At 39.6% G+C, this 20,654-nt stretch overlaps 1 protein-coding gene across 6 annotated transcripts in view; it reads left to right on the forward strand.

Moving 5' to 3' along the window:
* Positions 1 to 20,654, forward strand: part of tanc1b (tetratricopeptide repeat, ankyrin repeat and coiled-coil containing 1b) — a 151,549-nt gene that overhangs the window by 111,046 nt on the left and 19,849 nt on the right. For all 6 annotated transcript variants that reach the window (XM_036567584.1, XM_036567612.1, XM_036567593.1 and 3 more), the window contains 5 exons: positions 1,553 to 1,784; positions 5,665 to 5,831; positions 13,840 to 14,447; positions 17,857 to 17,965; positions 19,113 to 19,235. In XM_036567584.1, coding sequence (XP_036423477.1) covers positions 1,553 to 1,784; positions 5,665 to 5,831; positions 13,840 to 14,447; positions 17,857 to 17,965; positions 19,113 to 19,235 — 1,239 coding nt within the window. The remainder of the gene's footprint in view (positions 1 to 1,552; positions 1,785 to 5,664; positions 5,832 to 13,839; positions 14,448 to 17,856; positions 17,966 to 19,112; positions 19,236 to 20,654) is intronic.

Raw genomic sequence — 20,654 nt, forward strand, 5'->3', positions numbered from 1 at the left:
GTAATGGGGCTGTTAGTCCCGTTAGTCTCAGTACCAGGCCATGGAAGGCACTCATGCAAAAGCCTGTGTTTTAAAAGCAGGCGTTTCCATTTTCTGTTTTACGGTTAGCATCTGAAAATAGCATTGATTCTTTTGATGAATCACAAACTGCATGATGCAGCTCCAGCTGTAAGCATTGGTGTGTTTTGGAGAGGATAAGCGCTGGAATGGCCGAGGCAGAAAAGTTCAGAAATGATTAAATTCTGAGATTAGCAAGCCATGCCAAAACAGTGTAAGACGTTTGGAAGACAACAAGTGTAAGACAGTATTTCTGGGTCTCTGAAGTCAACATGTCAACTTGGTGCTCCACCCCAGACTGCAGCCAGGAATTGTCCAGCTCCGCATATAGAACCTTACCCACGCTCCCATGTCCCAATATGTGGGTTTATGACTTTTTTAGTTTAAAAACATGGTAAACACAAAACCATGGGAAATTGAAATGTTTTCTGGTGTTTCCTGATTGTGTTAGCAGTGCTGAGGTGAGCCCAATAGCATCGTATGATGTATTTCAAAATTTGTGATTGATGTTATCATCAAATCCACATTGTTGAGTTTACAGCAACTTGCAAAACATGCAAGCAATGGGAGCCAATGTGATACAAAGTACCTGAAGATACTGCAAAAATATAGCCTTAGAATTATACCATTGCTTGATGTAGTTACATAAAGAAATACAAGTGTAGATGGTTTAAGCAAGAAACCATAACTGAAACCATGTATAGCTCTGAGATTACTAGTTAGATTGAGCAAACTAGCTTGTGTGGATGACTGAAAGTTATAAAACCATGAACAGAAAAGGTCTGTATTTTAGTCTCATTAAAAGCCTCTGCATGACAGCAATATGTGTATTAGATTGTTTATTGCCCCAGATATGCTTAGTATGGTTCTTTCATTTCTATAATGACATAGAAGCATCCACCAGCAGCGAACAAAGATATTCAGCATCGTGGAATGCAGTAAGAAAAAATGCACGTAGTGTAAGGGCAATGTAGCGTAAGGGTGGTGAGACCTAGCCTTAGATAGCCTTAATTTACATGAAGCACTTTTGTGAGTATGTGGTGATTATTGTCAGTACTTCCAGAATTCTGAACAGCATCATGTATCATAAAAGGACAGATAATATAGTGTGTAAACAACAACTAGGGTACCAGCATTAAGCATGTAGTAACAAGTAGTTAATTTGATATGCCATTGTGTCATTATCTTTTTCAGTTGTTGGTGAATTTTGTCTGTTCTAACTTGTTTGCATACGATAGGAAGAACTAAATATTGTGGAATGTGTACTGTAAAAAAATCTGAAAGTATTGTAATGTTATATTTTTGCAGTATTGCCCACACTTGAAACTTAGAGTTAGCTAATGTTAGAGTAAAATTAGGGGCTGTTAGTCCTATTTATTAATTTTAAAAATACTAAAATAATATGAGCTAACTCCACGTTCTAGGTAAGTATGGGCAATATAATATAAATAATATAGCATCTCTCTCTTTTTCCACTTTTTCTCTCTCTCTTTAGGTGGTTGCATATCATTACTGCCAGGCTGATAACACCTACACATGTCTGGTGCCTGAGTTTGTGCACAGTGTCGCTGCCCTGCTGTGCAGAGCACACCAGCTCACTGCTTACAGGGAGCTCCTCTTGAAAGAACCACATCTACAGAGCATGCTCAGTCTACGCTCCTGTGTCCAGGACCCAATGGCCGCCTTCCGTAGGGGCGTCCTGGAGCCACTCATCAACTTGCGCAAAGGTACCAGTCTGTTCATTGTAGAATTCTTTAATTGAACCCTAATTCCTAAGTGCTTCCTCTGAGTCTTGTTATGGTACTTTAGTTTCAATCTGTATTATGTTTTCTTCTTTTCTCTAGAGTTTTGTTGTAGATATAACGCTGCCGGGTTCTTCCTTTGGCACTTGGTGCTGAAGATTGCAGAGGTCTGACTGTGTAGTGTGTTTAGTCAGATGGGATTGAATTCAGTGTCTGAAGCTAATAGACCTCAGTGTGTTGATTTGTATCTAGCCAGTTGACATTGAAGCTAAATTATGCTCTCTTTAGTCTCAGCTTTTCCACACAGCAACAGTAATGATTAGCTGTTTCACCTACATCTTGCTGAAGATGGAATAAACTGGACATCAAATTAATGAAACGGTTCTTCGTGTTAAGGGCCTGGCAGCATTGCTTTTTGATGTGAACGTCTGTTCTCAGTATGAGGCGTAATGGAGGTCACTAAAGCAGCGACAGTCCTTTGTAAACTATTGTTCAGAGGTAGATTTGTCTCTCTTAAAAGGAGAAATATCTGGACAGACTAAGCTGTCCACACAGACCTTTTGAAAACGCTGTTACTTACTTTATAGCGGCAGTCCTATATCAGCCCTTTTATGCTGCTGATTGGATTTAGTATAAACTGAAAAAGAAAGGACTGCTGAGACTGTGAGATCTGAGATATTTGTTAGATTTTTAAAGCAACAGGCAGCAAACCCATTTCAGGGTCACTCTGGTTTGTTGAGCATGGGGGTCCAATCTTTTCTCTCAGCCGAACACTTAATCAATACTGTATTGTGGGAGGCCGAGTATGAGACATGGGTAAACAAACCTGCTGTTCGTATGATGGAGATGGAAAAGACTGAGAATCAATATGGTGGTAGTGGATAGGGCTAGAGAGCAGCTGGTAACAGAAGCTGGTCTACCGTAGCAACGTCAGTCCACATGCCCTCCTTCATCTTTTTGCCATATTAATCGAAATTAATAGTGCACTATATTCTGGCTGATATGAGGAAAAATGTTGATTTCGGCACTTCATCATGCAATGAAAACATCCACCAAGGATTGCAGGAGGAGATTAAAAACCAGAGATAGTTAATGGATTTGGTGAGGGCCATTTCTTAAGTTTTATTTGTTAAAGAACCTTAAGGAAAAGAAGCATTGACACAGACGCACACACAAACGCATGCACCCTGGCCTTGATCTGTCCCTCAGTGAAGAAATATTTTCCCTCCTCGAGTAAATCCAGTCTGTCTGCCTGATCGGGGAAAAGTCCTCAGATCTTCACGTTGCTCTGTAATGAATTTTTAAATGTTCTCTGCATCACTCGGCATGAGCAGAAGGCAGGATTGAGCCGTACCTCCTTTACCCTCGTGTTCAGTTGAGTCTGCTGCAGTTTCATGTTCGATCCTGCTGTGGACTAAAACCTGTGGTCAGTCATTTATGTATTCATTCCCAGCTATCAGACATAAGAGTTGAAGATGTGTTATTTGCTTGCCTGTGCTTTCCTGCAGAAATTTATGAAAAAAAGATCAAATATAATTTTCACTACTTTATAAAAGTGTAGAGGTGTCAGCATCTACACTTTTGACAGAACATTGGTCAGTTATCTTTTAGTCTTGTAAGCCAGACGTCTGCCTAGTGGCAGAGAGTCTGGTGTTTTTCATCACATAACAAAGCCAAGACCCCCTGCCTTGTAGTGGGGAGGCTCTAGGCACCTCCCGATTCGATTCAATTACGATTATAAAACGATTATCGATGCATCTTGATGCAACTTGGAACTTTTAAAGCAAAGTATTTGTAATGATCCATAATGAATTTACTTCCAATAACTTTTATTAATAAATCAAATGGAAGCGGTGTGGCAAGTCAACTGAAAGACTCTCATTCACTGCTTTTGTTTGGAGCACATGAGACGCAGGCTGCCATTCATCTGCGATAAAATGCGCAGTTACAGTGAAATAAGATCCTATGGCAATGAGTGTCCACACAGCAGATTACAGCTATTCTACCTGTTTTCTTCAGTGATTTCATAACTTCGGTTTTGGTCTTGTTGTGGAGAGTGGGGGTCGCTGTGTCAGTAAAATATCTTTGAGACAGGACGCTGCAGCTCCAAAGTGTGCAACATAGCGCGAAAGCCCTGGTTCTCAAAGACAGAGTACGGAAGCAAATCCTTGGCAATAAAAGTTGCGATAGAGTTTGTAGTTCGCTTCGTTCTTTACGATTTGGGTGGAAGCCCTGACATCGCTTGATCGATGGTCCCCTGGTTGGCAGCAACTACAACTGGGCGGAAAATGGACGGAAACTAAAGTGCTTCCATAAGCTAGCTCAGGGGTCAGCAACCTGCGGCTCTTTTGCTGGCCTGGTGTGGCTCCACATCAGGGTTAGATTTCTAGGTAAAAATAAAATAATCCTCATTTGCAGTAAAATAAAGGTCTGCTGATCGTTCAAACACAGTTTCAACAATAAATGGTCTTAAACGTTGAAATTAATGTACTCTATAACTGCTAGTTCACTTAGCTAGTAGTTAATGAAAAGACAAAAAGAAAGATTTGAGACAAACACCCATAATTTGGAGACGAATAGACTTATTTGCATTTATAATCACTCCAGCTGATACAGTTAATCTGCAACGAGAAACTGTCAAACACTAAAAAAACGTGAAACTGAAGTCAGTTTCTCATTCTCCAGCTTCTCGTTCGAATTGTCCCGTTAAACCTTAAATGGTGCAGCAGTTACATTCTGGTGCCTCAGGCACCATTTAAGGTGGAACGGGAAAATATGAACGAGAAGCTGACAAATGAGAAGCGACTTCAGCCTTGTAAAAAGTACAATGTTGAGAGACATTTTACAAGAAACTGTTCTACTTTTGTGGAAAAGTTTCCAGCTGGTGATGCAACAAAGGCGGCTACAGCAGAGCTAAAGCTTAAAGCAGAGCAAAGTGAGTCTGCGTTTTTGTTTGTATTATATTTTTACCCTAGACTAGGACATTGGCATGTGCTGAGACACACTAGCTTTTAATGTAGTGTGCACGCCACAGACTGTCCGGGCGCTGCACTTCCGCACTTTGCAAAGTTCCGCCTTTTGCGTTCCGCCAACATTACGTTAATCAATTAAAATTTAGAAAATCGATTTTTGACATTTGTGAATCGATTCAGAATCGTCCGCATCGTGATGCATCTAAGAATCGATTTTCCCCCCACCCCTACTGCCTTGTCAGGAAAAGACCGTTTGACTGGCATGCAAAACAACCAATTACAGCACTAATGTAGGGGGAGGCGATTGTGAAAATCTCACGGTTATATCTTAAAAGTTTTTTGTCACAATGCCCAGAGCAGGCAGCTGTTTGCTATTGCTGAGTGGAATTTAGCTGGAAAAACAAAACTTTGTGTTTTCCATATGAATGATAGAAAACGCTGCATGGAAATGTATATACACGGACATGCAGGTAGCCAATCAGAATGCACCTGACAAAATTCCAGCAGGCCAGCTTTGTGTGATGCTCAGTTTTCGTGTGGGCAGAGCATTTGAGGCGGGTACTAGTTACCTTTAGGAACCCTTAAAACATTTTCAGCCTGTCTGCTTCAAGTTTGTGCTCAGCAGGAGCAGACAGAACAGGACTTTCTCATATTTCTCACCTAACATTTTCACCTTTGTAATGTTGGCACCTCTGATATTGTATCTCTGCTGGTGGTTGCAAACCTTACTCTTACACTGTAATTGAATCATTATAGCTGATGCTGCTCAAAAAAAAAAAGTTATTGCATGCTGACAGTGAAACTTTTTGTCTGTAATATCAATTCAGCAGTTGTTCATTTTATACTGCATACTTCTCTGAAACACTGATTTATTTTTCTGTCTTTGTCACCAGAGAGAAAGATTCCAGAAGAGGATTACATCATCTTGATTGATGGGTTGAATGAGGCGGAGTTTCACAAACCAGACTATGGTGACACCATTGCATCTTTCATTACCAAGCTTATTTCTAAGTTCCCCACATGGCTCAAACTCATCATCACTGTACGGGTCAGCCTACAGGTGAGTAGCATTTGTGTACAGTCTTATTTGTGAATTTAAACTCTGCAACAGTGTGAATAGTTAATAAACTTCTCTTGCTTGATCAATATGATTGCCACATTGAAATCAGTTGCCAATTTGATTGATTGATTGGTTGTTTGGTTGATTAATTAATGTGAGTATATGTTTGTTATTATCATCTTTATTTGTGTATTCTAGTCAGGAATAATAGCACATACATCACTTATGACTTAAGTTGAGCCGTTAATGTAAACAGTAAGTGGAGCTGAGTGTTGGTCCTGTAAATGGAGGGAAGTAATTTCTAATGCACTCTTTGTGAAATGCATTTAATTATTTGATGTGATAAATAGGCAACCACTAGCCTGTACACACCAGCATCTGCCCCTCGATTTTGTAATATTCCTGATTAGAATGTAACGCAAGACTGTAACATTACATCTGAATGAATTCTAAACCAATCTAAATAGCTACCCTAGTTTGCACAGTTGCCTTTAATAATGATGTTTGCTGTTTTACTGGCCGTTGCTAACTGCATGCCAAAGGCACACTTTCTTGCTGCATATAGATATAGCTTGATATAGAAGTTTTTAGGGATGCAGCGATACCAATACTGGTATCAGGTATCTGGCCGATACCATGCTCATTCACCCGTACTCGTACTCATAAAAAAATCGGTGATACCAACATTTCAGTACCCACTGATACCGTGTGGCAAAAATGTAACTCCCTCGCTAATGAACAAACTCAGTGAAGGAGGCTCTGCTCACACAGAGAAGCATTACTGGCTTTGTGACAGTCAGACACAAAGTTGTTGGTCACTTTATACCTTTCACCTTGGCAGATTCCCACCAGGAATACACTGTGTGATTTTAGCCTGGTTTTAACACACAATCACAACTGTGTCCCCAGTACAGGTGGAGACATGTAGCCCAGCTAAAGAGGCAAAAAAAAAAATCAACAGTTGCTACCAAAGTATAGAGAGAGGCTATAGGCTCTAGAGAGAGAGTATTGTCCTACTGTATACATCACTGCCTGCTTTTGTTAGCAGCTCTGCTCAGCGTTTCTGCTTGTTATTCGGCGCACAACGTGTTATTCTGAGTGAAACAGCTTTATTTGAAATTGTTCATGGACAGAGCTGTCTGTAAGGACTGCTTTACACACAGCATGGATGGAGCGTTTTCAGTGTGAGTACATAAATCGTAAGCTTTGTCCATACATGATGGTCTGTTCAAACGTACAGTGTGAGTCACCAAAGAGCAAGATTTCTAAAATCACACAGTGCATGCCTGGCTTTAGAAGACATTCAACTACTTGCCAAACAGAAGACTCAGAGAAGACAAACTCTGCACGTGAGCTCCTCAGATGCCTTAGCCTCGGATGTCATTCCTACTGTCACTGAGCTACAGAGACTATTGTTGAAAGACACAGATAAGGAGCAAAACTACACCTGTATAGAAGTGCTTTTCTGATGTGAAACTAAACCCACTCTTCTGCACTGCAGCGCTACTCAATCCAAAGTAGTGTGAAATAATAAAAAGTAGCTAGCTAATGTACTTCATTTAAAATCATCTAAATTTTAATGATTTAACTGTTAGGTTTGCACTCACAACTGCTTAATTCTAAGTAGGTTACACAGTATGGGATCCGATTCGGTATCGGCAACTACTAAAAAAATATGTACTCGTACTTGGTCTGAAAAAAATGGTATCGATGTATCCCTACTAGTTTCATTCACACTTCCATGATATCAGTGATGAGAACTTCATATAATAACATATAAATTCCCACATCACAGGCAGGAGTAGAAAAGTAGGCCTCCCTCGCCTAAATCTAAATTTAACCCCTGCTTAAAGGCTATAGTTTTTGGTGTGTAACAGCTCAAGATACTGTATGATGCATGAGCTTATAGCTGTTCAGTGTGACAAGATGTCAGGGTTTCAGTAATTAAAGGTTGCACTACAAATACTTCAGGTTAAGTTAATGGCATTTGCTCTGGTTATGCTGGATTTCTGTAGAACTCACAGAGGAACAGAGATTTTGCTGCTTCCATTGTATTGCTCTGTGTGCACACACTACACTCTCTCTAACTCAATAACTGCCCAATAATAAGTGCTGTACAGAAAGTGGCTTCTATTTTATACATAATGTTGTTTCTGTCAAGTGAATCTTGCAAATATAAGAAATAGAACATGAGCTAGAGAGCAGGCAGTATAACAATGAGGCATGCCACACAGCGCTCTTCCGAAGACTGTGGAGGAATTCCAGACAGAGAGAAAGTATAAAGAGAGATGAATATGGGGACCAAACCTGAAAATATGTTTGTTTGTATTGACTATGTTTTGACAGAGCTCACCCACATATGATATAGCAGGCAAACAGGCTTTACAGAAGTCTCTGGGTCTTTAAGAAGGTGTCCTTTAATAGCTGGCACAGCCATGTGTACAACTCCACTCATCAAAGGCCCATCTACATCTGAGACTCTGGAGAATTGCAACAGAGTCAGAGACTGTATTTTAGTCATGGATGCTTCCTGCAGCACTGCAGAGTAGTTTCATGACTCAGCCACTTGATTCAACTCAGTAAGGATTTGATAATTAATTGATAAATTGAGTGAGGTGAGTTAGAGCAGGGACTACTCCACTGTGGCCTTTTAGAAGTGGTCTTGCCTGCGCATATTTGAGTTTGATTTCTTTGTGTTCTGGTTTCAACCTAACGATTGCTACAGTTTTCACACAAATGGTAAGAATAGGCTTACTCCTGTTTCAGAGAGTTGAACTGAATTAGTCCAGGCTTTAGGAGTTCTACAGAGCAGAGGTTACCCACTAATTCAGTGCAGAATGCTTATTGCCCTTTTGTGTGAGAGATGAATAAATGGGAGGATGATTAGAAGATGAAGTAAAGTTGTGTAGGTGTGTGTTTAAACCAGACAGGGGGCTATGATTAAGCTCCAGTTCCATTGTGGTCCATTACAAGTCTGCCTTTGCACAAATTCAGACTGTCTGGTCACTGCACCATTAATGAGAAAGGCAGAGCTTTTACTTTTCCTGCTTCTAACCAAGTAGCACTGGCCCATACTCTGTCTGAATGTGTCTGTGTCAGATTTGTATCATTAAGAGTGAATCACATTGGATCATATACATATTATTTACGTGATGCACATGCTGATGCATGCAGATGTGAATCCATAGAAACATGGTCGCACGCATGCTCTGAGGTCTGAGGTCAAAGACTGCTACATCTACTATGACTGAATGCCTGATCCTCAAGCTAATAGGTAAAGGAAGGCTGCAAATTCAGATTAACCATTACAAGTTACATGTTGACAATATCCAAACTGAATTACCTACCATTTTAGTACAAGGATTAGTTTGTTTGCTGTTGTTATCATTGATATTTTCTATTTTTTATCACTGATATTATTGATTATGTTTTTAACAATTTTGACAATTTAACTTCAAAACAAATATAAAACCGATGAATGACGAAATTTTAGGTTCAAATTAGTGTTGTAGTCCTCAAGTCCAGACCTGATCTTAAGACCGATCTTGAGACCACAAACTAGCGATCTTTGTCTCGACTGCATTTGGACTTGGTCTTATCTCGGCCTGTTGGTAAGGTGAACTCAGACATTGTGGTTGAGACCAGCTGAGTGCAATCACTCTGTCTGATGCAATTGGAAGCTTAATTATTATTGAATATCAATAAAACCAGAGTGAACAGAATTAAACAGTCCTTTCTTTGCATCGGGAGTTTCCAAATTTTTGCAACTTGTGGCCTACACAAAAGACTGCAAAGGCTTCTGCAGATTTAAACGATCAGATCATCTTTTTCTGACTCACCTAATGAGAAGCCTGATTTAGCACCTGTCGAGTGCTGGATGTCACACTAAAGAGAGGAAAACTGCAAACGGAGTTCTGGTTTAATTCGACAGGTTTAGATACATATTTGCTGTATTTAGTCTGTCGGTGTACGTTGTTGGGCTTGACAGCTTAATTTGAAAAGAGCCCTGAGTAAATAGCACAGAACAGTAGTTACTCGTTTTAAGCAATATTGATCATGTTTAAAATTACGTTTGGTTAAATGTGTTTTGTAATCAATTGCAGTAACACCACAGCCAACTAGGAGGCCACAGCCCACAGGTTGAAAAGCACTGTTGTATTAAATAAAATCAGTTGGTTGAGGTTCTAATTGATCTTTCCATGATGGCTTAACTGAGTATTATTTGTTTGTTCATGTTCACAGGTTGCAATATATGATACATACTATCACTTAATGATAAAATGTATGTTGATGTAGTTAATGTTCATTTGACTTTAAGTGATTATTCTGAAAAAGGTTTACAGAAGAAGGGAACAGAGAATACCCTTACCGTTGCTTACAGTTACAAAAGTTTGACGAAGACTATAGTATGATAATAATGAATAATGTTTTAGACTATATATTTAATGTCATATTTTGCTGAATATATTATAAATGTAATATGTAATAATAAGCATAAGGTGTGTGTGTGTGTGTGTGTATGTATGTATGTATGCACATATATGTACACAGAAAAAATCTTAGTCTGGTCTCGGTCTTGATTCGGACTCTGATCTAGTGGTTTGCTTACCTTGTAATGACTATTACAGTTAACAGTGTTAGGGGTTACTTTTTGAGATTTTCATTGTTCATAACAGTCAGCTCCTAAGTGTGTCTGGAACAGGGACCTTTGTCTACTTGTCTGAGTATGGTTTGCTCTTGCTTGTAGAAGTTGCTGAAAGTTCCTAATGATGAATGTTCTGTTAAGGGGTTAAGCCACTGGAGTGAAGATTCTTTAGTTTTATCTTTCCAGTTTGATGATTAATAAGGGCCATTGTAACTATCCAGGATGATCCCCATGTTTAGTCTCCCTCTGAATAGGGCAGATGATAACTAGAGCAAGACAAAGCTAAATGGCCTGTGTTAGAAGTAGGCCTGATGTCTAATGAACCCATAAAGCTGATCAGTCTTTATTAGATGCAGTATTTGAAATGAATAAGAAATGCACTGAAAAGACACCTGCATAACACTGCATTATAGTGTATCTTAGTTCTCCGTTATTGTACGTATCCTTAGCTGATTTCAGATAGTAGAGAAAGTTTTATGGGAAGCTCATTTGCTCACATGTTTTCTAATCAGTATCTAACTGAAGAGTAAGTGAATAAGACTCCAGCCTGCCAGCCCTGTATTAAATATTATTAATTGTGTTTGTCTCTCACAGTGTTGGCTGATCTCAACAGAGGAAATTATATTTCTTAACATAGGCTAATGCATTTACATTAATCTGGCCACGGCAACAGTGTCAATTTCTTTTTATTGGGAAGCATCAGACGTGACCACACAGCGATGATGGGTCTGGTGAGTTAGATTTGAGGGATGCGGTGTAGTGAAAAGTTTGAATGGGGCAGAACTTTGTCCAAATTTGTCTAGCCAATGCATTTAACCAGTCAGAAGGCAGTTGGTGTTTTTGTGATTCATGTCTGTAGGTCTATGTATCAAACATTCATTGTGATTTTTCAAATATTCCCATACGACATGAAAGAACAGTGGCAAAAATCCATATGCTTAAACACAAATAGTTTGCCTCTAGAATTATTAATCCCACTGGGAGAACGATTGGCTGGATGTCAATACACTGAAATGACTGATTTTGACTGCAAACACAATATTTTTGTCACTGTACATCTCTATTAACGCACTGTCTGAAACACTCGGTTAGAGCTCCTGCGTCTTTAAGCCCCATCTCCCGATAAGCCCAGTGTGCTCTGATTGGTCAGCTTGCCCACTCTCTTCTGATTGGTCAACCACCAGAGCGGCATCCTGCTACAAGTTTCCCGCCACACCGCTGTGGCTGTTCTTACAGTAGTGTCGGTTCTGCCGAATCAGTTTGAGCCGGTGTCCAGTCCTGAAAGGCAGGTAGAGCAAGTTGGTACGCGTAATCCACATTCGCATGCTTGACTGGAACAGGATGTTTCAGAGTGGTAAATTTACTTTGTAGCTCTCTTGTGTGAGGGCGTGCCAAGCTTGCCGGTGGGTGGGCAGTAAGGATTATGTTACGAGTTTACATCACCTTGTGACAGAGAAAAGTGCTGGAATTCCTTTGAGGCATTTCAGACCACTGAGAAGACTGTTTTCTGTGGGAGAGAGTTACTCCCTCTGGCGTGTAGTTTGGGCTTTGTAACTTTGCAAAAAAGCTATATAACACGTTAAAGGAAAAGAGAAAAACAGAAAAACATAAGAGGAAAATATTAGTTTAGTGATGTTAGTTTTATATGATAATACATTGACTTCATAATTATTATTATAAAAAAAGTCATACTTACATAAATATTGACTTGGCAAGATTCCACTTTTCTGCAAGGAATGCCCTCATAACACTCATATTGTCGGAGCGAAAACTTGTACATCCAAAAAAGCAACTTTACACGAGAAGGAAATCTTGTTTTTCATTGTAGCTTAATGTAACAAGATTTTATTCTAAGTAATTTTGGATCATTTCTATTAGTTCATTTATGATGAATGAATCATTTGGTACAATATAAAGGGCAGCTGGCTTTTTCAAATAAAAAACAACGGCAGTAGTTTGTAGCCAAGGGAAGAGAGGGGATGTGTTCACGTCCATCGCTGTGCCGGGCCAATCTAAATGCAGCATAACTCTTCTGTTCTCTGTAAGCAAGGGTAGAGCAGGATTATGGGAAATTGATCCATTTGACTTGGTGGTGTGTGTGGGGGTGTGTTTCTGTTGTCCTGCTGCCCTTTGAAGTGTGTTTGTGTTCTGAAAATACTTTTGTAAGTATCTGTGTCTATGCCAGCTGTCCTGGAGGATTTCAGTGCCGCTCAGAATGGGATGTAGTCTTGGTGCAAATGAATGTTTGTTGATGTGTGAAAGCGTGTGTGAGGACAAGGTCTGTATGTGTGTGGTTATCTGTTTTGTATATGTTTGTACAGACTGTAATGTGTGAATGTCCCTGAAGACCACAGCTCTGTCAGTCTGTCACGTCTTAAGCCTTTGTTTGCAGACAGAGGTAGGTGGGTGCGCATATGTGTGTGCGCACGTGTGTGAGTGTGTGTGTGTGTGTGTGTGTGCGCACACAGTGGTATGCAGTCTAGGCTGGGCAGCTCACTGACCTTCTGCAGATAAATCACCCAGAGGACATCAATACCATGGCACAGGAGAGGGGAAGAAATGCTTTTAATATGGCCTGCCTGTTTCTCTGTGCCTCTTACTGAGGGATGAGAGAGATATTCCTTATCTAATGGTTCAGTCTGTTTGGTTAAATGAGTGTGGAGAAGGATTATGAACAAAACAGTAGCATAATCCTTTTTTTGTTTCTGTAATAAGATATTCCCTCATAATTGCTGATATTTCATACTGGCAATTAAAGAAAGCTGTAAATAGACTGTACACTGAATCACAAATGAGTTTGTGTTACGAACAGTGATAGTTTGTCATGTTCATTAGAGATGGCATGGTGTTTTTTCTTTTCTGATACCAATATTGAAACTGTGAGTACCACCTGAGTCTGATAATTCTTCTTTATAAACTGCTAAGCTTTGAAATTAGCTCATTTTAATTGAAGCCTTTCACTTAAGATGAACATTTCTGTCATGCTTAAACTGCTCTGCTAAATCTATCTGTGCTCTGTCTATACTCAATCTATGCTCAAGCACTCTACTACTGTACGGCTGCTACTACACAGCTAAGAACAACTAACAACAAACTGGACCTGATCCATTGCATTTTCAGCATTTTCTGTTGATATTTGGTGAAATACCAGTACCACTACTACCACTATTGATACTGATACACATGATAATAACTGTTCTATTGACCGATAATGATTAATCTCTCTAAATGATAAAACATGAGCATTGTTCCTGTTTTTATAAAACAGCGAGTTCACGTTATTTTAGATGACTGTTAGTAGAGATGTATTACATTCTTTGATTAGTGTGAAGTATATTATTTCTTCTCTTTTTGTTTTTGAAGGAGATCACCAGTCTGCTGCCCTTTGACAAGATCAGTTTGGATGATTTTCCTGATAACAAGGAGATCAGCTCGGACTTGAACGCCTACATACAACACCGTGTCAACAGCAGCCGTGACATCCTTAACAACATCTCTCTGAACGGAAAGGCTGACCCTGTTATTGTGGGCAAGGTGAGCTCACACCTGATCTCCCGAAGCCAGGGTTCATACCTCTACCTGAAACTCACCCTGGATCTTTTTGAGAGGGGTCACCTGGTCATCAAAAGTGCCAGCTACAAGGTGGTACCTGTCTCTCTCTCAGAGCTCTACCTGCTGCAGTGCAATATGAAGTTCATGAGCAACTCTGCGTTTGAGCGCACCATGCCTATCCTCAACGTGGCTCTGGCCTCTCTGCACCCAATGACGGACGAGCAGCTGTTCCAGGCTCTGAATGCTGGCAGCGTGCGAGGAGACCTGCAGTGGGATGACTTCCAGCAGCGCATGGACATGCTCTCCAGCTTTTTGATCAAACGTCGGGATAAGACGCGCATGTTTTGCCACCCCTCATTCAGAGAGTGGCTTGTGTGGAGAGCTGATGGTGAAAGCTCTGACTTCCTCTGTGAACCCAGGTGAGCTATGTGGGTACCCTAAAATTAGAAGGTTTGAGTTGTTCTTTATGGGCTGCTGTGCAGTGCTCGGTCCCTTTTCTAGTAAAGAAATGCTAATGAATTTCTGCTGAATTACATAATGACATGCAATATCATTGACAATAAACTGCTAGATGGGATGCTTCACTTCTTTAAAATGTCACATGGACCTGTTTTTGAATGTAGGCGCACTGCTAAAATGTTATGTTCAGGAAGTAAGTGCAGAAAGCATTTTTACAGTACCTCCCATCTAAAAAACTTTGCTTGGAATTCAAACTTTAAAGGTTAAGGCTTATCAGGTTAGCAGACTTTTATCTTTAAATAGGCGCCTATTTAATGTTAATAGGGCACTTAATCAAGGCATTTAATTTGTCGAGTCTGCAGCGTGGAATAGAAAGTAGCATGTGGTTTTCTCAAGAATGGGCTGAAATTGAATTTAGTAGTTTTCAAGTGGAAAAAGTGTACCCATGTAAGAATAGAAATCAATACTGAACCAAGTAATTTGTCTGCTCACTGGACACATTTTTTAGCAGCCCTCTTGCAATAATGATGTTGTCGGTGGGGATTTGTCAGTTGCTAGATCAGACTTTCTTCTGCAGTAGAAAAATCCAAGCAGATTCACCACCTTTCTTTGAATTCGAGGTTGAACATTCTGGTGTGTATGTGTTTGTCTAAGATGGACTTTTGAGCTACAATCCACAGTGTTTTATTGATTTATAGATATTAGTTATTAAAATGATTAAAACTTTTTTGATTTAAGGTTAATATTTTATTTTTGCTCCCACTTTTTCTGTTTTTCACAGTCAGACGTATTATTGATCTAAACCATGTTAACACTGCAGATCTGTGCAGAGATTGCATGTTACATACTCCTATTTCATTTTTCTACTTTTCAAAAGAGCTGACTGGCCATCTGTCTCTTTCTGAGCTTCACACGGGAACAAAGTGAAGAAGGTTACAAAGTGAAGAACAAATTAAAGTTTTAATGAGAAATTACTGTTGCACAAATGCCATGCTTTCAGTTAACCTCTGAGCTAATCCTGGGACAGCTTCAGCACTGTTTGCTCAATTCATGATATCAGTTTATCTACGATCTCTCATGTATCCACTGTTTCCCACTTTATCTCCCTGTTCGTCAGCCTGATAACCTCTCCTGCCAAGATTCTGACTTTCTCCTCCTGGCAAGCTTGGAATCTCTCTTAGTGAAAGGGCATTTATTTTTGAAGGCACAGACAGAGACACTCAACAGTACAAGAAGCAAAAAGCCAAAGATTTCATATTGGCAAGTTTGTATTGGGTCAAGAATAAGAGCTGTAAATATCTGGTCAAATCCACCACTCCTGCAAGAGGACAACTGTGGGGCTCTGTTAAAGGTGTGTGTTCATATTGGTTTTTTTTTCTGTGTGAGATGTTCAGAGACCTGCAGAGGACTTCATCAGTCTTCATAAAGCACTTAATTACACCCTTTATTGAGCTTCAGTCATGACATTTTAGGTTTATTGTAGACAGACATACACTAATGAGCCACAACATTATGACCACCTCCCTAATATGCTGGTGGGCCTTAGTGTGCTGCCAAAACAGATCTGACCAGCAGAGGCATGGACTCTACAAGAACTTTAAAGGTTCCTTGTGGTATCTGGCACTTAGGCATTAGCAGCTGATTCAGACCGGCGAGGTGGAGTCACACAAATTGGACTTGTTGTTCCAGCCCATCCCACAGATATTTCTTTGGATTGAGGTCTGAGGAATTTGGACCACATTGTGAGCACTTTAGATGGTGGACAAGGGTGAACATGGGTACTCTCACTGGACTGAGGCTTTGCAGCCCCAAACTCAATGCATTGTGTGTTGTAACATAGTCCTACTGTAGCCATCATTACAAATATCTGTGACTTGTGCCACAGTAGCCCTTCTGTCTGTTTAGAGCCTTTGTTGCCCTTGCACATCAGTGAGGCTTGGATGCTCAATACCCCTGTCGTCAATTTATGGTTTGTTCCCCCCTCAGACCTCCGTCAGTAGGTACTCACCACAGCAGACCGACAGCATCCCACAAGCCTTGCGTTTTGGAGATGCTCCGATCCAGTCATTGTTAAAGTTGCTTTGGTCTGCCTGTCCAGTTCCCCCCACATCCAACACGGCGACTATGATAACCAACCAGTTCTCTTCTGTAGTAAGAATGCCTAATACAAAGAGAAAGCTCCTTCAGTTACAGAACACTACTTTGATTAGAATACCCCACACTTGCACCATTAAACAATAGCAACATTGACACACATGGATGAACATATTTAGTTAGTTTTAGAATATACACTATAGTGCATTCCCAAAGATAATAATGAATAATAGAAAGATGAAATTATAAAGAAACAAGTTTGAACTTTTCTTAATGACCCGAGCGTCTGAGTAAATTTTATCTAACACGGTCACTTTTAAATATGTATGAAGGCGTATGAAATATTAACTCACTTGGCCGTGTGCTGTGCATTTTGTGAACTTGAGAAAACAATGGCCTGTTAAACAGATTAGTATAATGTGTAGACAGGCCTGCTTATTTTAGATGCTGTGGCGTCTTGTAGATAAAGACGAGAGCAATCTGGTCTAGTGCTGCCTAATTGTTATTCTGTCCATCTCCTGTTCTTGTTAGTGTGGAGCACTGTGCGATCTGATTGGACAATGTGTGTCCTCACTGCATCAGCTGTGGGACTGACAAATGAAGTCTGGTGACTCACCTCCTCGTACCACATACCCTTCCCCATAGTCATACACGCACTTTTCCCACCCCTCCTTTCCACATCTCTCTCTCTGTCTCACTCTCTCTCTCTCTCTCTCTATCTCTCTCTCATTATAAAATGAAAAACAAAGGCCATGGTGCTGGCATTGAAAGAGAGGGACTTGAGAAAAAGGTCCCGCCACTTCAGCTTGTTATTTCTTCTATGAAAGAGAAAGAGAGCTCGACATTTTATTTAGTGGAGGAGAGATGCTGAGCTGATCAAAGCCAGCTGTATTCATGCATGGCCTTTTAATGAAGTTCACTGTTAATGAACACCAGTCAAGAGTTTGAGTTGAGCATGGGGGAACATGAGTACTCCTCTCCACCTCTGTTCTGCTCCCTAGGGCATTGACAGCTCGTTTACAGGTCTGGAAGTAGCAGGAAAAAAATGTGTGTTTAGGGGTTTTGCATCATGATTACAAATTATGTCAATGAAAATAAAGTCTGGCTTGTGATTTCACCATTAATATCTTATTAAGCCACCCACTGATTTTTATTTAAAACTGTTTATTTTTAGTTTATTTTGAGTGTGTTATGTTTTCCTTTTTCCATTTCAATCAATTTATTAGTCTGATTTATTGCGTATGTATAAGCTCTCTTGATTTGTTTCCCCTTTAGAAGTGGACATGCCCTGATGGCATTCATGTTGTCCAGGCAAGAGGGCAAGCTGAACAGGCAACAGACAATGGAGCTGGGACACCACATTCTAAAAGCACATATATTTAAGGTAAACACAAACCTCATTTTAGTTAATTATCATATTTATTAACAAAGACTACTGTAATGCTGTCACTGCTTGATGGTGGTATCATATTTTATTCCATCAAAAATTGCATTAACTTGGGGAAATGTATATTACCCCCACAGAGATCAATCAAATAAGTAGTTTTGGGTCACAAGATAATTTTGGGGGTGGTCATCTAAAAAACGTACAAAGGCTTACATTTAATTTTTTGTTTATAAAATTGCCCATATAAATATCACAGCAGCACGTTCACCTCCTGCTCTGCATATTTCAGTTCAGATTTGTTCAAGTTTATCCTCAGCAGCCTGGATGCTATGTTTTCTTTTAATAAAGAGCTACACTTAGGCCCAATCCCGTTTCTTCTTTTTACCCCTACCCCTTGTTTTTGAGTGTCACCCTAACCCCTTGGAACTGAGTTACAAACAGTAGTGGTTGAAATCTTGCCCTACAAACTGGGACAACCCTCAAATTAAAACACTGCGTCATTAACAGACTACTAGTGGTGCTCTGTAGGCGACCCGGCCCGTCTTCAGTGATAGCAGAGAAGGGAAAAGTTCAGCAGCCTCACTGCTGGGCTTTAGTTACATTTAGGGCATCATATGCCTTCAAAGAGGGGGTACAAGACAATCTGTCACAACTGTGCAACAGTGCTTTGCCAGTCAGTTAACATATGCAGCTAACTTCACTTTAAATTCAGAGTGTATTGACATTTACACAATTACAAGCTAGCTATGCTACAAAGTGTCCAAATAATGGATCAGCTTGTCAGAAAGTCTGCCATAATTAAAGCCAAAGTGATGGGTTGTTGTTTAGTTACTTTTTGGCTAGAAATGCAGTTTTCTTCCATTTGTTTGGAAGTCATGTGTGATAATGTTACTGGACTGCAGAGCCAATCTTCCAATGCTATGAGGTCTGCACCCCTGCCTAGAGAAATGCGAAGAAGGTGCTATAGTGTGTTTCAGGGGAGTGTTTTGGGGGTCATGGCTTAAAGAGGTTGAAAACCACTTAAATGATATGCAACAGTCAAAGGAATGATGGAGTGTGTTTGAGCATTCTATAAAATATATATTTTAAAATGTGGCTTAATTTACAGAATGTGTGTGTGTATGTGTGCATGTTTTCTCCACAGGGTCAAAGTAAGAGGACTGGAGTATCATCCAGTGTCCTGCAGGGTTTGTGGATCAGCTGCAGTACTGACAGTCTGTCTGCTGCACTGGCATCCCTAAGGAACCTATACACACCTAATGTCAAGGTCAGTAGACGCAGTCATATATGTAGCACATGTGCACACACTCGTGCAATTGGGAACAAAAGATCAATCTCTCCACTCACTAGCAAAAGTATAATTGTCTCACAAGAGAGTTTATAGTTTTTATATGTTCCAGTGCTGTAACCTTTATCTGAAGGTTAGTCAATTAAATGTCATTAATTCTCCACAGGGAAGAACCCTGGGGAGTTAGGGGTACTGCATTCGCTTTCTATTACATTGGCAGCTCTTTGTGCTGGATTGTTAGCTAGAACTAGTTTGTTCTTGAATGGTAAAATATATACATGAAAGCTGACTTCTAGGGGTGCATCGATACCACTATTTCCCGACTGATACCAAAACTTGATCCTTGATTATCTACAAATAGCAGTACTAACTAGATTATAAGCCCTGAAATTTATACAATTACTCCTTGTAAATATTTTTATTTTATAAAACTGTGTCCCTTGTTATTAATAAAACATACCAAGTGCTTGAATAAATTACATTTACTATGTATATTTATGTGTATTATTACCAGAAGGAGGAAATAGGCTCTTTAAATCTCTAGCACAGCCGTAGCCTGCTCCAGAACCCCAACAAGGTTTATAACCTGTAAACATTAACGTCACATACTTAAAACTGCAACTAAGTATAGGTTATAAGCTAAACTTTTGTGTGTGTGTGTGTATTATAACTATATATATATATATATATATATATATATATATGTGTGTGTGTGTGTGTGTGTGTGTGTATTTATTTATGTATTATAATTACTATATATATATATATATATATATGTGTGTGTGTGTGTGTGTGTGTGTATATATATATATATATATATATATATATATGTATGTATGTATTATAATTACTATTAGAGATTACTGTTATTTATTTAAGATTATGAAAGAAAATTAATAACTAATGATTTTGAATATGGAAAACATTTGAAAAAACTTTATGAAGTACTCTCCCTCTTTTACTCCCTCTTTCTCTGTTTCTTTCCTATTGTGCATCTCTGCTTGATCCTGGGTTTTTTAAATTCCTATGAACTCTTGCAGTGTGACATGTTATGATACAGATTGAGGGAGTAATTCTCTGTAAAGAAAGGTTTGATTTCGGTCTCCCATTAACTACCTTACTTGTGGAGTACCTTCCAGATATTCCCACACAGCAAGAAACTAACTGCACACTTCACTGCCATTAGCCTCATACATCACCATCTCTGCTGCAAGCTTGCTATGGAAAAAGAGGAAGACCTTTTGGCATTTTAAGTAATTACTGGGCCATTTAAAATAGTAGTAATTTGATAAACAAAAGGGCATGTTAATGGTGGAGCCAGATAAATGATTTCTTTGGTAAATTGTGCTAGTTTTGTTTGCAAGCCCACTCTGTTATTGAAGCAGGAAATGCCATCCT

Source organism: Colossoma macropomum, unplaced genomic scaffold (assembly GCF_904425465.1).
Source record: "Colossoma macropomum unplaced genomic scaffold, Colossoma_macropomum, whole genome shotgun sequence".
In the NCBI taxonomy this organism is placed as follows: domain Eukaryota; kingdom Metazoa; phylum Chordata; class Actinopteri; order Characiformes; family Serrasalmidae; genus Colossoma; species Colossoma macropomum.